The sequence below is a fragment of the Tachyglossus aculeatus genome, chromosome 9 (genome assembly GCF_015852505.1).
Source record: "Tachyglossus aculeatus isolate mTacAcu1 chromosome 9, mTacAcu1.pri, whole genome shotgun sequence".
Taxonomy (NCBI): domain Eukaryota; kingdom Metazoa; phylum Chordata; class Mammalia; order Monotremata; family Tachyglossidae; genus Tachyglossus; species Tachyglossus aculeatus.
Window position 1 is genome coordinate 10606682 of NC_052074.1, and position 16482 is coordinate 10623163.

The following is a 16482-nucleotide window of genomic DNA, read 5'->3' on the forward strand; positions in this document are numbered from 1 at the left end:
AGTGATAAACATCCCAGACTGAGCCCCTTCCTTCCTCTCCCCCTCGTCCCCCTCTCCATCCCCCCCATCTTACCTCCTTCCCTTCCCCACAGCACCTGTATATATGTATATATGTTTGTACATATTTATTACTCTATTAATTTATTTATTTTACTTGTACATATCTATTCTATTTATTTTATTTTGTTAGTATGTTTGGTTTTGTTCTCTGTCTCCCCCTTTTAGACTGTGAGCCCACTGTTGGGTAGGGACTGTCTCTATATGTTGCCAACTTGTACTTCCCAAGCGCTTAATACAGTGCTCTATAAACACAGTAAGCATTCAATAAATACGACTGATTGATTGATTGATTGATTATCAAGCCCATACTATGTGCAGAGAGCACTGTACTCAGCGCTTGGTCGATGATAAAATAATGCTTCCTGATTTGGGACATTCTCTACCTAAATGATCTATGATTGGAGAGCTGTGTTTCCTCTCTTGGAAAACTGCTTCTCTCCCGTCAGAAGGGAAAGGGAGACCACGCTAACGGAGGGTGTCCGGAAGAAGCAGCGTGGCTTAGTGGAAAGATCCCGGGCTTGGGAGTCAAAGGTCATGGGTTCTAATCCCAGATCCACCACTTGTCAATTGTGTGACTTTGGGCAAGTCACTTAACTTCTCTGGGCCTCAGTTACCTCATCTGTAAAATGGGGATTAAGACTGTGAGCCCCACGTGGGACAACCTTGATTACCTTGTGTATCCCCCCCCAGTGTTTAGAACAGTGCTCGTCATATAGTAAGCGCTTCATTTATTCATTCAATAGTATTTATTGAGCGCTTACTGTGTGCAGAGCATCATCATCATCAATCGTATTTATTGAGCGCTTACTGTGTGCAGAGCACTGTACTAATCGCTTGGGAAGTGCAAGTTGGCAACATATAGAGACAGTCCCTAAGTGCTTAACAAATATCAACATTATTATTATTAAAATGGGGATTAAGACTGTGAGCACCAAGTGGGACAACCTGATTACCTTGTATCTACCCCAGCGCTTAGAACAGTGCTGGGCACATAGTAGGTGCTTAACAAATACCAACATTATTATTATGGGTTTTCCGGGCTGCTGCTCCATCTCGTTTCTAGAAAATGGGGAGGGGGCTTTCTTTGTGCAGCGGGGGCTTCTACTACGGGCCAGGAGCAGCAGCGGAGAGGGAATATTGGTGGGGAATAGTCTTGCTTCCCACCTCCCAGACTGGGCCCCAGAGCAGCATGGCTCAGTGGAAAGAGCCTGGGCTTGGGAGTCAGAGGTCATGGGTTCAAACCCCGGCTCTGCCAACTGTCAGCTGTGTGACTTTGGGCAAGTCACTTCACTTCTCTGGGCCTCAGTTACCTCATCTGTAAAATGGGGATTAAGACTGTGAGCCCACAGTGGGACAACCTGATCACCTTGTATCTTCCCTAGCGCTTAGAACGGTGCCTTGCACATAGTAAGCGCTTAATAAATGCTATAAAAAAAAGTAGAAGTTGGCAACATATAGAGACAGTCCCGACGCAACAGTGGGCTCACAGTCTAGAAGGGGGAGACAAAGAACAAAACAAAACATATTAACAAAATAAAATAAATAGAATAAATATATACAAGTAAAATAAATAGAGTAATAAATACGTACAAACACATATACATATATACAGGTGCTGTGGCAAAGGGAAGGAGGTAAGTGGGGGTGGGATGGAGAGGGGAAGGAAGGGGGAGAGGTAAGGCGGGGGTGATGAAATACCATCATTCTTATCAATCAATCGTATTTATTGAGCACTTACTGTGTGCAGAGCACTGTACTAAGCGCTTGGGAAGCACAAGTTGGCAACACATAGAGACGGTCCCTACCCAACAGTGGGCTCACAGTCTAGAAGGGGGAGACAGAGAACAAAACAAATTAACAAAAGAAAATAAATAGAATAAATACATACAAGTAAAATAAATAGAGTAATAAATACGTACAAACATATATACAGGTGCTGTGGGGAAGGAAAAGAGGTAAGCAGGGGGGGATGGAGGGGAGAGGTAAGGCGGGGGTGATGAAATGCCATCATTCTTATCACTCGTATTTATTGAGCACTTACTGTGTGCAGAGCACTGTACTAAGCGCTTGGGAAGCACAAGTTGGCAACACATTGAGACGGTCCCTACCCAACAGTGGGCTCACAGCCTAGACGGGGGAGACAGAGAACAAAACCAAACATATTAACAAAATAAAATCAATAGAATAGATATGTACAAGTAAAATAAATAGAGTAATAAATACGTACAAACACATATACATATATACAGGTGCTGAAGGGAAGGAGGGAAGCGGGGGGGGGGGGGATGGGGAGAGGGGGGAGAGGTAAGGCAGGGATGATGAAATACCATCATTCTTATGATCATCATCATCATCATCAATCATATTTATTGAGCGCTTACTATGTGCAGAGCACTGTACTAAGCGCTTGGGAAATACAAATTGGCAACACATAGAGACAGTCCCTACCCAATCAATCAATCAATCATATTTATTGAGCGCTTACTATGTGCAGAGCACTGTACTAAGCGCTTGGGAAGTACAAATCGGCAACACATAGAGCCAGTCCCTACCCAACATTGGGCTCACAGTCTAAAAGGGGGAGACAGAGAAAAAAAAAACAAAAAACCAAACATACTAACAAAATAAAATAAATAGAATGGATATGTACATGTTATGATGATGATGATGGCATTTGTTAAGCGCTATGTGCAAAGCACTGTTCTAAGCGCTGGGGGAGGTTACAAGGTGATCAAGTTGGCTCACAGTTTTAATCCCCATTTCACAGATGAGGGAACTGAGGCCCAGAGAAGGGAAGTGACTTGCCCAAAGTCACCCAGCTGACAGTTGGCAGAGCCAAAGCCCGGGCCCTTTCCACTGAGCCGATTATAAGCGCCTACTACGGTGCTCTGCACGCAGTAAGCGCCCAATAAATACGACTGAGTGATTTACTAGACAACCCAGGCCTCTGCCCACCATCTCCTCAGCCTCCTCTGGCTTCCCCCATTGCCTTACTTCACCCGCCCCGCCCCTGCGCGCTGCTCATTGGCTCATCCCAGGGGCAGCCCTGCCTTGTGATTGGCCGGCGGCTGCTGCCACTCAAGCGGGACCTGAGGGGGGGCACTTCCGCTCTGAGCAAGGTGGGGGGGGCTGGGTTTGCTGCAGCCGTGTTAGTCCCTGCGAGAAAGGGGGGGAGGAAGGCCCGGAAAGTCGACTTGTGCAGCCGTTTCCGGTGTCCGGATCAGGTAAGAAAGGGGGAAATATTACAGTGCTTGGCACGTAGTAAGCGCTTAACAAATACCACGATGATGGTGGTTATTAATCGGTCCTAACCGCCGGTGGAAGATGTGCGCCCCCCCCTCCCCCGCCACCGTGGTTCCGTCGGAGGGGAGGGCGACGTTAAGGCAGAAGGGCCCCCCCCCCCAGCGCGCCGCGGGGGAGGAGGGGGGTGCGTTGCTAGGGAGGGTAAGTGGCACAGCCGATCCCCTCCCCTCCCGCCGCGCGGGGGGGGGGGGCGTTGCTAGGGAGGGGGGGTGGTACAGCCGGCGCCGCGCGGGGGGGGGGGCGTTGCTAGGGAGGGGGGTGGCACAGCCGGTCCCCTCCCGCCGCGCGGGGGGGGGGGGGGCGTTGCTAGGGCGGGTAAAGGGCACAGCCGGTCCCTTCCCGGAGCCGCCCATCGCACGGCTGAGGCCCAGTCCGGGAGTTGGGAAGCCAGACTATTCCCGGCCAATATTCCCTTTCATCATCCATCAATCGGATTTATTGAGCGCTTACTGTGCGCAGAGCACTGTACTGAGCGCTTGGGAAGTCCAAGTGGGCAACACATAGAGACGGTCCCGACCCAACAGTGGGCTCACAGTCTAAAAGGGGGAGACAGATATATTCCATATCCGTGAATTTGATAGATCAGACATTTGATCTTTATTCCAGTTCTTAAAGGTCATGGGTTCAAATCCCGGCTCCGCCAGTTGTCAGCGGTGTGACTCTGGGCAAGTCACTTCACTTCTCTGGGCCTCAGTTCCCTCATCTGTAAAATGGGGATTAAAACTGTGAGCCCCCACGGGACAACCTGATCACCTTATAACCTCCCCAGCGCTTAGAACAGTGCTTTGCACATAGTAAGCGCTAAATAAATGCCATTATTATTATTATTATATCGCTTTTGCACGCAATTTCCTTTTCCCTGATCTGATTCTTTTGTATTCTCTGGATTTGGGCACTCTTCAGGAGGGAGTCCAAGCTAGCTCTCTTCCTCCCTTCAAGGCCCTGCTGAGAGCTCACCTCCTCCAGGAGGCCTTCCCAGACTGAGCCCCTTCCTCCATCCCCCCATCTTACCTCCCTCCCTTCCCCACAGCACCTGTATATATGTATATATGTTTGTACATTTTTTTTTACTCTAATTTACTTGTACCTATCTATTCTATTTATTTTATTTTGTTAGTATGTTTGCTCTCTGTCTCCCCCTTTTAGACTGTGAGCCCACTGTTGGGTAGGGACTGTCTCTATATGTTGCCAATTTGTACTTCCCAAGCGCTTAGTACAGTGCATCTGCACTGTGTATATATGTATATACGGTTGCACATATTTATTACTCTATTTATTTATTATTTATTTATTTTACTTGTACATTTCTATCCTATTTACTTTATTTTGTTGGTATGTTTGGTTCTGTTCTCTGTCTCCCCCTTTTAGACTGTGAGCCCACTGTTGGGTAGGGACTGTCTCTATGTGTTGCCAATTTGGACTTCCCAAGCGCTTAGTACAGTGCTCTGCACATAGTAAGCGCTCAATAAATACGATTGAGTGATTGATTGATTGAGTGGAAAAAAGGGCCACTGGATTGAAGGGTGGGGAGGGGCAGAGACTGAAGTAGAAACTGGATTATCCTCTGGAACATATAGAATTCCCTTTCTGCTGCTGCTGCTCCTGGCCCACAGTAGAAGCCCCCTTCCCATTTTCTGGAAACGAGATGGAGCAGCAGGCCGGAAAGCCCCAGCCGATCGGGAATTGCTGCAGCGGAGGCTGGGAAGGGTCCGGCTCCCAGCGCCTCCCGCGTGGTATTCCCAGCGCCACTCCCCCGGTATTCCCAGCGCCTCCTCGTCCTGCCCAGCCCAGGCCTTCTAGAGCTAAGAATCCCGCTATATTGAGATTTTAACCCAGTTTTTAGAGCCTGGCTCAATTTTAAGTAATTCACATCTGGTGCTTAGTATTTGGGCTCTGCCCCAAAGCACTGTCTCCCCCTTTTAAGAATTCTGTATTAATTGTACTTTAAGAGGGTGATGAGCAATTATGCCATTTATTAAGTGTTTCAGAAATCCTCAGTTTTTAGGACTAGCCTAAAGCAGTTCTGGGAGAAAGTTTGATTGAATACGATTGAGTGAATGAATGAATTTAGGGGTGGGGAAGCTGTCTTTTTCCCGCCCCCTCCGGGCCTCCCCTTGCCTGGGCGGGAGGAGCTGCATTCATTCATTCAATCGTATTTATTGAGCGCTTACTGTGTGCAGAGCACTGTGCTAAGCGCTTGGGAAGTACGAGTTGGCAACATCCAGAGACGGTCCCTAATGATAATAATGGCATTTATTAAGCGCTTCCTATGTGCAGAGCACTGTTCTAAGCGCTGGGGAGGATACAAGGCAATCAAGTTGTCCCACAGGGGGCTCCCATCTTAAGCCCCATTTTACAGATGAGGTAGCTGAGGCCCAGAGAAGTGAAGTGACTTGCCCAAAGTCACACAGCTGACAATTAGCAGAGCCGGGATTTGAACCCCTGACCTCTGACTCCAAAGTCCGGGCTCTTTCCACTCAACCACACTGCTTCTCCCCTACCCGACAGGGGGTTCACAGTCTAGAAGGGGGAGACAGAACAAAACAAAACGTTAACAAAATAAAATAATTAGAATAAACATGTACAAATAAAGTAAATAAATAGAGTAATAAATACGTACAAACATATATACAGATATACAGGTGCTGTGGGGTGGAGACTCAGTGTGGGAAGGCCTCCTGGAGGAGGTGAGCTCTCAGTAGGGCCTTGAAGGGAGGAAGAGAGCAACATATAGAGAAGCAGCTTGGCTCAATGGAAGGAGCGCCGGCTTTGGAGTCAGAGGTCAGGGGTTCAAATCCCAGCTCTGTCAACTGTCAGCTGTGTGACTTTGGGCAAGTCGCTTCACTTCTCTGTGCCTCAGTGACCTCATCTGGAAAATGGGGATGAAGACTGTGAGCCCCCTGTGGGACAGCCTGATCACCTTGTAACCTCCCCAGGGCTTAGAACAGTGCTTTGCACATAGTAAGCGCTTAATAAATGCCATCATTACTATTAAAGAGCGCCGGCTTTGGAGTCAGAGGTCATGGGTTTGTATCCCTGCTCTGCCACTTGTCAGCTGTGTGACTTTGGGCAAGTCACTTAACTTCTCTGGGCCTCAGTTCCCTTATCTGTAAAATGGGGATTAAGACTGTGAGCCCCCCCACCGTGGGACAACCTGATCACCTTGTATCTCCCCAGCGCTTAGAACGGTGCTTTGCACATAGTAAGCGCTTAACAAATACCATCATTATTATTATTCTCTGTGCCTCAGTTCCCTCATCTGTAAAAATGAGCCTCCTCCTTCTTCTCCCCCTCCTCCTCCTCCCCACCCCCCGCCTTACCTCCTTCCCCTCCCCACAGCACCTGTATATATGTATATATGTTTGTACGTATTTATTACTCTATTTTATTTGTGCATATTTATTCTATTTATTTTATTAATATGTTTTGTTTTGCTCTCTGTCTCCCCCTTCTAGACTGTGAGCCCCCTGTTGGGTAGGGACCGTCTCTATATGTTGCCAACTTGTAATAATAATAATAATAATGGCATTTATTAAGTGCTTACTATGTGCAAAGCACTGTTCTAAGCAGTGGGGAGGTTACAAGGTGATCAGGTTGTCCCACGGGGGGCTCACAGTCAATCCCCATTTTACAGGTGAGGTAACTGAGGCACAGAGAAGTGAAGTGACTTGCCCAAAGTCACACAGCTGACAATTGGCGGAGCCGGGATTTGAACCCATGACCTCTGACTCCAAAGCCCGGGCTCTTTCAACTGAGCCACGCTGCTTAAAGAGCCCGGGCTTTGACGTCAGAGGTCATCGGTTCAAATCCCGGCTCTGCCACTTTCATTCATTCAGTCGTATTTATTGAGCGCTTACTGTGTGCAGAACACTGGACTAAGCGCTTGGGAAGTACAAGTTGGCAACATAGAGAGACGGTCCCTACCGAACAACGGGCTCACGGTCTAGAAGGGGGAGACAGAAAACAAAACCAAGCGCTTAGTACAGTGCTCTGCACACAGTAAGCGCTCAATAAACACGATTGAATGAATGAATAAAATGGGGATGAAGGTTGTGAGCCCCACCCGATCACCTTGTATTCTCTCCAGCGCTTAGAACAGCTCTTTGCACATAGCGCTTAACAAATACCAAAATTATTATTATTGCTTTGCACATAGTAAGCGTGGCTCAATGGAACGAGCGCGGGCTTTGGAGTCAGAGGGCATGGGTTTAAATCCCGGCTCCGCCAATTGTCAGCTGTGTGACTTTGGGTAAGTCAACTTCTCTGGGCCTCCGTTACCTCATCTGTAAAATGGGGATTAAGACTGTGAGCCCCCCGTGGGACAACCTGATCACCTTGTAACCTCCCCAACGCGTAGAACAGTGCTTTGCACATAGTACGCGCTTAATAAATGCCATCATTATTCTTATTATTATTAACAAGTGCTATTATTCTATAGAGACGGTTCCTACCCAACAACGGGCTCACTGTTTCCCAGGGGACCAGCTGTCAGGCCCATTCCTCGGGAGGGGAAACCGAGGCAGCAGCAGTAGCGGGCCCAATCCCTTTTGCCCGATCCCCCATCTTACCTCCTTCCCTTCCCCACAGCACCTGTATAGATGTTTGTACATATTTATTACTCTATTTATTTTACTTGTACATATCCTATTTATTTTATTTGGTTAGTATGCTTGGTTTTGTTCTCTGTCTCCCCCTTTTAGACTGTGAGCCCACTGTTGGGTAGGGACCGTCTTTATATGTTGCCAGCTTGGACTTCCCAAGCGCTCAGTCCAGTGCTCTGCACCCAGTAAGCGCTCAATAAATATGATTGATTGATTGATTGACAGGAACTGGGTCTGACGATCCTCTAGCTACCCCAGCGTCTGTCACAGTGCTTGGCACGCAGTAAGCACTGAACACCTTCCCTTCCCCACAGCACCTGTATAGATGTTTGTACATATTTATTACTCTATTTTACTTGTACATATCTATTCTATTTATTTTATTTTGTTAATATGTTTGGTTTTGTTCTCTGTCTCCCCCCTTTAGACAGTGAGCCCACTGTTGGGTAGGGACCGTCTCTATATGTTGCCAGCTTGGACTTCCCAAGCGCTCAGTCCAGTGCTCTGCACCCAGTAAGCGCTCAATAAATACGATTGATTGATTGATTGATAGGAACTGGGTCTGACGCTCCTCTAGCTACCCCAGCGTCTGTCACAGTGCTTGGCACGCAGTAAGCACTGAACACCTTCCCTTCCCCACAGCACCTGTATATATGTTTGTACATATTTCTTACTCTATTTATTTTACTTGTACATATCTATTCTATTTATTTTATTTTGTTAGTATGCTTGGGTTTGTTCTCTGTCTCCCCCTTTTAGACTGTGAGCCCACTGTTGGGTAGGGACTGTCTCTAGATGTTGCCAGCTTGGACTTCCCAAGCGCTTAGTCCAGTGCTCTGCACCCAGTAAGCGCTCAATAAATACGATTGATTGATTGACAGGAACTGGGTCTGACGCTCCTCTAGCTACCCCAGCGTCTGTCACAGTGCTTGGCACGCAGTAAGCACTGAACACCTTCCCTTCCCCACAGCACCTGTATATATGTTTGTACATATTTCTTACTCTATTTATTTTACTTGTACATATCTATTCTATTTATTTTATTAGTATGTTTGGTTTTTTTCTCTGTCTCCCCCTTCTAGACTGTGAGCCCACTGTTGGGTAGGGACTGTCTCTATATGTTGCCAGCTTGGACTTCCCAAGCGCTCAGTCCAGTGCTCTGCACCCAGTAAGCGCTCAATAAATACGATTGATTGATTGATTGACAGGAACTGGGTCTGACGATCCTCTAGCTACCCCAGCGTCTGTCACAGTGCTTGGCACGCAGTAAGCACTGAACACCTTTCCTTCCCCACAGCACCTGTATAGATGTTTGTACATATTTCTTACTCTATTTATTTTACTTGTACATATCTATTCGATTTATTTTATTAGTCTGTTTGGTTTTGTTCTCTGTCTCCCCCTTCTAGACTGTGAGCCCACTGGTGGGTAGGGACTGTCGCTCTATGTTGCCAACTTGGACTTCCCAAGCGCTTAGTCCGGTGCTCTGCACCCAGTAATTGCTCAATAAATACGATTGCTTGATTGATTTGCAGCCCCACCCCCGAGGGGCGGGTCAGCTCCGGGCCCGGCCCGCCTCTCCATTGATGAAATGTAAATTCTCGTGGTTTTCCCTTTGCCCGATGCCTCCCATTCCTACTAGGAGCGGCGGGCCGGGAAGGAGTTGCAACCAACTTGCCCTCTCTTTGGCCTTGCGTTTCCCTGGAGACTTTTCTTTTTCGAAAGGCCCTTGGTAATTGCTGCTAATTGCTATTAATACTCCTGGAAGTGAAGTGCGGTTGAGGAGAGGAACACATCGCCTCCTAAACAGGGGAGGACCCGAACGGGGTTATTTCCCCCCCCCCCCCCCTTTATTTAAAAGGCAGGCTACAAATTTTCCTGCAAAACCTTAAGAATGTCGGCATTTGCTCAAGGTAAGTCAGCCTCTGATTTTATTTGTCTAAATGATTCCGTCGCCAAGGTGGAAGTCATCCTCGTTTGAGAGTTGCATCTTCCACAAACCCGCATCCCTCCTTTTTTAAAAAATTTTTTTTGCTAAATTGACAGCTGCAACAGACATCATCATCTAGTAGGCTGGCGTTACAGGTACGTTGAGTTGTTGTTATTTTTTTTTTTTTTAATTTCACATCACCGCTCTCCAAGTCAGTAAGTTTGGATTTAACAGATCTGGAGGTTGCACGGACCTTTAGGATTTGATGGGACTCGGGACCAATTCCTTCTTGGTTAGTCCCAGGAAGGTGACTGTGTGTGTATGTACATATACATATATGTATATGTGTGTGTGTGTGTGTATGTGTGTTTGTGTACGTGCAGGGAGGGCCAGGGCAGTCAGGTGGATTTTATGCCTTAGCACTCTCAGCTTTCACTCCCTGTGTGTGTGTGTACGTGTTGTGAGTCTCAGATTCATTTATTGCGAAAGAAGAACTGGAGGTCGTTTCAAGAGGAGAAATGACTTTGCTGCATTGCTGTCATTTTCTTTATTTTTATTTTTTATTTTTTTGAAGTCCGAAGACGGTTAAGCTGTATCTGAAACGTGGAGATGAGTTTCTGGTCTTGCCTGGTTAACGGCAGCCCATCAACAAAACAAAATAGCCTAGTTCTCGAACCAGTCGGCGCCGAATCCTGATTTTTTCCATCGGTTTCTGAACCGTTTTAAAACTCTGTTGAACGGGGATTTTGCCACACACTTTTTTTTTTTTTGCAAACCCCTGTAATAGCTAAGCATAAGCAGGGGTGAGTTGCAGGGAAAGCTGCAGCCATTTTGCTGAACCAATAGCTTGAAAGTTCACATCTCCTTTACTTGATACCCTGAATATAGCGAGAACACTTTTAAAGTTATGCTGATTTAATCTCCATCTTTCTGGACCTTGATGCGGAGTGACAGTGAGTACAAAAGCCTAAGCAAGTTTCAGATCATTGAATTATTGTAAACACTTATAGGCATCAAGAAAAGACTTAGCTGACCACCTGGGCTATTTTTGAGGCACATGAAACCCTTTAGGAAAGATGACTGCTTTGTGTACTAGGCTCTGAAATGTAAATGAACATTCAACTGCAAATTTTAATTTCTTTATGGCGAGAGATTCTTCCTACTCAAACTCATAAAATGGCTGCAGTATTTCTTTAAAAGTGGAATGTCACATCTAACTCCGTAGTACCTGCTTAAAAAATTAATGTTCTTTAACCTTTCCTGCTAATATCAGTATTTTTAAAAGGATTAAGAAGATAAACAGTACTATCTTCTAAAACCTGGAGGTGGCTACAGGCTCATTAAAACTTAGTTTTAAAGATTTATACTTAAGTAAAACTAGGATTTTTATTATATTTACCCTCCTTAATCTTCATAGAAAAGTGTCCAACCGGGCATGGGCTACATTGTGCCTAATGAAATTATTGTCCTTAAGTTTGATCCTTTCTCTTGTCCTTAATTTATTAATCTTTTTTGTTAAAGAGTGGCAAAACTAACAATTTAAAGATTGCACTATTTATTGCTAATAATAATAATTATTATATTAATAATATATAATATATATAATAATATATAATATAATAATTATTATAAGCGCTGGGGAGGATACAAGGTGATCGGATTGTCCCATGTGGGGCTCACAATCTTAATCCCCATTTTACAGATGAGGTAACTGAGGCCCAGAGAAGTTAAGTGATTTGCCCAAAGTCACACAGCTGACAAGCGGCAGAGCAGGGATTTGAACCCATGACCTCTGACTCCCAAGCCCGTGCTCTTTCCACTGAACCACACTGCTTCTTTGTCCTCAAATTTTGTACTTCATGATTAAACTCTAATACCATCTCTCCTTGCAAAAACATAGCTAATGGCATGCTATTAGCACAGCCCAGTTCACTTAAATTGAAGCTTTATTTGCCATACTTTTAATTTTGATGTCTAGTACTTAATTTTATGAGCAAAGTGAAATTTTGTTAAATTACAGATAACTCAATTATCACATTTTGAAGTGCTAATGATTTTAAAGATCTATTTTTCCATAGAATTACTGTCCCTTTGAATTCCTCCCCTTACTCAGTGTGAAAATTTTGCTCTTCCGGAGTCACCTAGTTGGGCACCCACTGAGTGAGCACAAAGTAGCATACTAAGAAAGCTCAGTCCAAATAAAGTTCTTTGCCCACAAGGAGCTTACAATCTAAGACATTCAAAATTATTTACAAGCAGTGGGAGCCCTGAGAAGAAAGAATATGTAGTTAATAGAAGGTGTTCAGATGAAATAGTAGAACAAGTGACTGGCTGTACAATTGACTGTACAACAGATTAAATTATTATGACTTTATTTATTTATTTTATTTGTACGTATCTATTCTATTTATTTTATTTTGTTAGTATGTTTGGTTTTGTTCTCTGTCTCCCCCTTTTAGACTGTGAGCCCACTGTTGGGTAGGGACTGTCTCTATATGTTGCCAATTTGTGCTTCCCAAGCGCTTAGTACAGTGCTCTGCACATAGTAAGCGCTCAATAAATACAATTGATTGATTGATTGACTTTTTCCTAAATATTTAGTGTGGTGATTGTGCAGCTGAAAGGTTAGTGAACATTAATCCGCCCTGAAGTCTAGAAATTTCACAATCCTTTAGTTCTTATTAGGGTTGATGTAAAAAGAAATCATGTGAATGTTATCTTTGGCAGCAGACAATGTCAAGGGCACTAGATAAGGTAGGACACATGTCCTTTTTGTACAGAGTTCTGTATCTTGAAATTCTAGGCAGTTTACTGAACTAAAAGTGAAAAGTCTACGATCCTTTAATAATAGTAATTGGTAATTATGGTATTGGTCAAGCGCTTACTTTGTGCCAGGCACTGTTCTATTCGGTTATGTTGCCCAAGCCAGTTAGTAACTTCAGTTTGTCATTTACGCTACCTGAAACTTTAGAACTGATGTCTACAGACGGTTGCCTTGATTGAGAGGTGATTGCTTCTTATACCTTAAGCTTTAACAAGTTTTGTTATCAGTATGATGTGTGACTGAAAAAATGGGACTGTGTCAAATAATGTGTTCGTTAGGACTGGAGTTTTGGATGTGTTTCCGTGGGGACTATGGGATGAGCTGTGCCTGAGAATCTCGCTCACCTGTGTAATGTGTTCCTTAAAGCAGAAGTCTACTGAACAATTTTTAAAGTGTGTGCTGGGGTAAAAAGTACCAACTTCAAGTCACCAATTGTATGTCACATCCTTTCTTAAGTCAAGACACTACCTCCACATCTCTACTTAAACATAGCAGTGACACCTCAGACTTAAAACGTCCAAAACAGAACTCTTCATCTTCCCACCAGACCCTGTCCCCCATCTGACTTTCCCGTCACTTGACACTACCATCATCATCAATCGTATTTATTGAGCGCTTACTATGTGCAGAGCACTGTACTAAGCGCTTGGGAAGTGCAAATTGGCAACATATAGAGACAGTCCCTACCCAACAGTGGGCTCACAGTCATCCTTCCTGTCTCACAAGCCCAGAACCTTGGCTTTATTCTTGACTTTTCTCTCCCAATCAACCCACATGTTCAATCTATCACTAAATCCTGTGAGTTTAACTTTTGCAACATCACTGAAATCCGGCCTAGTGGCAAGAGCCTTTTAGACTGTGAGCCCACTGTTGGGTAGGGACTGTCTCTATATGTTGCCAACTTGTACTTCCCAAGCGCTTAGTACAGTGCTCTGCACACAGTAAGCGCTCAATAAATACGATTGATGATGATGAAGAGCCCGGGCGTTGTAGGTCGTGGTTCTAAACCCAGCTCTGCCACTTCTCTGCTGTGTGACCTCGGGCAAGTCACTTCACTTATCTGGGCCTTAGTTACCTCATCTGTAAAATGGGGATGGAGACTGTGAGCCCCACGTGGGACAGGGACTATGTCCAACCTGATTTGCTTGAATCCACCCCAGCAGAGCTTAATAATAACAATGATGGCATTTATTAAGCACTTACTATGTGCAAAGCACCGTTCTAAGCGCGGGGGAGGTTACAAGGTGATTAGGTTATCCCTCGGGGGGCTCACAGTCTTACTCCCCATTTTACAGATGAGGTAACTGAGGCACAGAGAAGTTAAGTGACTTGCCCAAAGTCACACAGCTGACAACTGGCAGAGCTGGGGTTTGAACCCATGACCTCTGACTCCAAAGCCCGGGCTCTTTCCACTGAGTAACTCAAGTAACATCATTAACATTTGTTAATAACTTAACATTTGTTAATAGCTTAACAAATAACATCATTATCTCTCTCCCTTCTAGACTGTGAGCCCGTTGTTAGGTAGGGACTCCATATGTTGCCGTTGTTGCCGATTTGTTAGGTGGGTTTCCATAAGTTGCCAATTTGTACTTCCCAAGCGCTTAGTACAGTGCTCTGCCCACAGTAAGCGCTCAATAAATACGATTGATTAGAACCACGTTGATCCAAGCACTTGCCTTATTCTGCTGTAATTACTGCATCAGCCTCCTTGGTGACCTCCCTGCCTCCTGTTTCTTCTCACTCCAGTCCATACTTCACTCTGCTGCCCAGATCATTTTTCTAAAGAAAAAATTCAGTCCATGTTTGTCCACGCCTGAAGAATCTCCTCTGGTTGCCCATCCATTTCTGCACCAAACAGAAACACCTTACCATTTGATCACCTTGCCTTCTCGTGTCCTTCCTCGCAAACTTCCTATCGCAAACTAGCACATTCACCTCATTCCTCTGACATCAACCTTCTCACTGTACTGTGATCTCATCTTCCTCGCTCCTGACCCCTTGGTCACATCCTGGCTCTGTCCTGGACCCCCCTCCCTGTTCATATTTAACAGATGATCACTCTCCCCACCTTCAAAGCCTTATTAAAATCACACCTCCTCCAAGAGGCCTTCCCTGAGTAAGGCTCCATTTCTCCTACTGCTTCTCCTTTCAGAATCGCCCTTGCATTTGGATTTATGGCCTTTATTAGCCCCACAGCAATTATGTCCAGATCCGTAATTTATTCTAATGTCTCTCTCCCCTTCCAGACTGTAAGCTCCACGTGGGCAGGGAATGTGTCCACCAACTCCGTATGCACACAGTGCTCTGCACACCGTAAGCGTAGAGAAGGAGCGTGGCTCAGTGGAAAAAGCATGGGCTTTGGAGTCAGAGGTCATGGGTTCGAATCCCAACTCCGCCAATTGTCAGCTGTGTGACTTTGGGCAAGTCACTTAACTTCTCTGTGTCTGTTCCCTCATCTGTAAAATGGGGACACTGAGAGCCCCACGTGGGACAGCCTGATCACCTTGTGTCCCCCCAGAGCTTAGAACAGTGCTTTGCACACAGTAAGCGCTTAACAAATACCATCATCATTATTCTTTTAGACTGTGAGCCCACTGTTGGGTAGGGACTGTCTCTGTATGTTGCCAACTTGTACTTCCTAAGCGCTTAGTACAGTGCTCTGCACACAGTAAGCGCTCAGTAAATACGATTGATGATGAAGCGTTCAGTAAATATGATTGATACTTGATGGTGGCTGAATGCAAAGCCGTGGTAGAATTTTTTTATTCCTCAAGCTGAATCTTTACTCACATTAGAAATTTGTATTATCCCCAGCAGATTGTCAGCGCCATTGTTAGAAGTAGGCCCTAATTAAAAGTCTAATGCTATAATTGCTGCATGTGATTGGCCTTAACCTCTCTCTTGTAACCCTCTATAACTGCCTAGTCACCTAACCAGGTATCTGGTCAGTATACTTCTTATTTATAATATTGCCTGCTTTTTTGTTTTCCATATGTCTGTGTTCTTCATTCTTTCACCTAGTGTATATTTGAGTTTGTATATGTACCCCATTAAATGGCAAATGGAGGTGAGGGGGCTTGACATGTCTGTTCTGTTGTATGTTCCCAGGTGCTTAGTATAGTGTACTGCATTTACAGGTGCTGCTCGTCTTGATTTAATTCCTTTCATTCCGTTTACTGGCTCCCAGCTGGACTATTTATAGCCTTAGTGATTTGGAAGAACAAGTGGAGATGGGCGCCCACCCCCCCAGCTGCCTTTTAACCAGGCCTGAACTTCCACCCTCAAGCCTTGTAAATCTAAATTTAACCCTTTTCTAGGTAGGGCATATTGTTAAGATCTGTGGTACTTGGATATGGAATTTGAACAGACTTGGGACGCAACAGAAGAGTGAGCCCGTTGTTGGGTAGGGATTGTCTCGGTTGCCAAATTGTGCTTTCCATGCGCTTCGTACAGTGCTCTGCACACGGTAAGCACTCAGTCAATACGATTGAATGAATGAATGAAGAGTAGACATGGCTAACACCCAGCCTTTGGATCTTATTACTCTATTTATTTATTTATTACTCTATTTATTTATTTTACTTGTACATATCTATTCTATTTATTTTATTTTGTTAGTATGTTTGGTTTTTTTTTTTTTTTTCTCTGTCTCCCCCTTTTAGACTGTGAGCCCAATGTTGGGTAGGGACTGTCTCTATATATTGCCAATTTGTACTTCCCAAGCGCTTAGTACAGTGCTCTGCACATAGTAAGCGCTCAAT

The 16482-nt window shown here is 45.0% G+C and overlaps 1 protein-coding gene across 3 annotated transcripts in view; it reads left to right on the forward strand.

The window, feature by feature from the left end:
* The first annotated feature begins 3208 nt into the window (after positions 1-3208).
* Positions 3209-16482, forward strand: part of UGP2 (UDP-glucose pyrophosphorylase 2) — a 56596-nt gene continuing 43322 nt past the window's right edge. Inside the window, exon 1 of one of the 3 annotated variants that reach the window (XM_038751294.1) lies at positions 3209-3284. Coding sequence is in view for 2 of the 3 variants with exons in the window: in XM_038751292.1 (XP_038607220.1) it covers positions 9859-9877 (19 nt within the window). In the remaining variant the exon portion in view is untranslated. Of the gene's footprint in view, positions 3285-9605; positions 9878-10819; positions 10848-16482 lie in introns of those variants that run through there. The other 2 variants (XM_038751292.1, XM_038751293.1) reach the window with 2 other exon arrangements.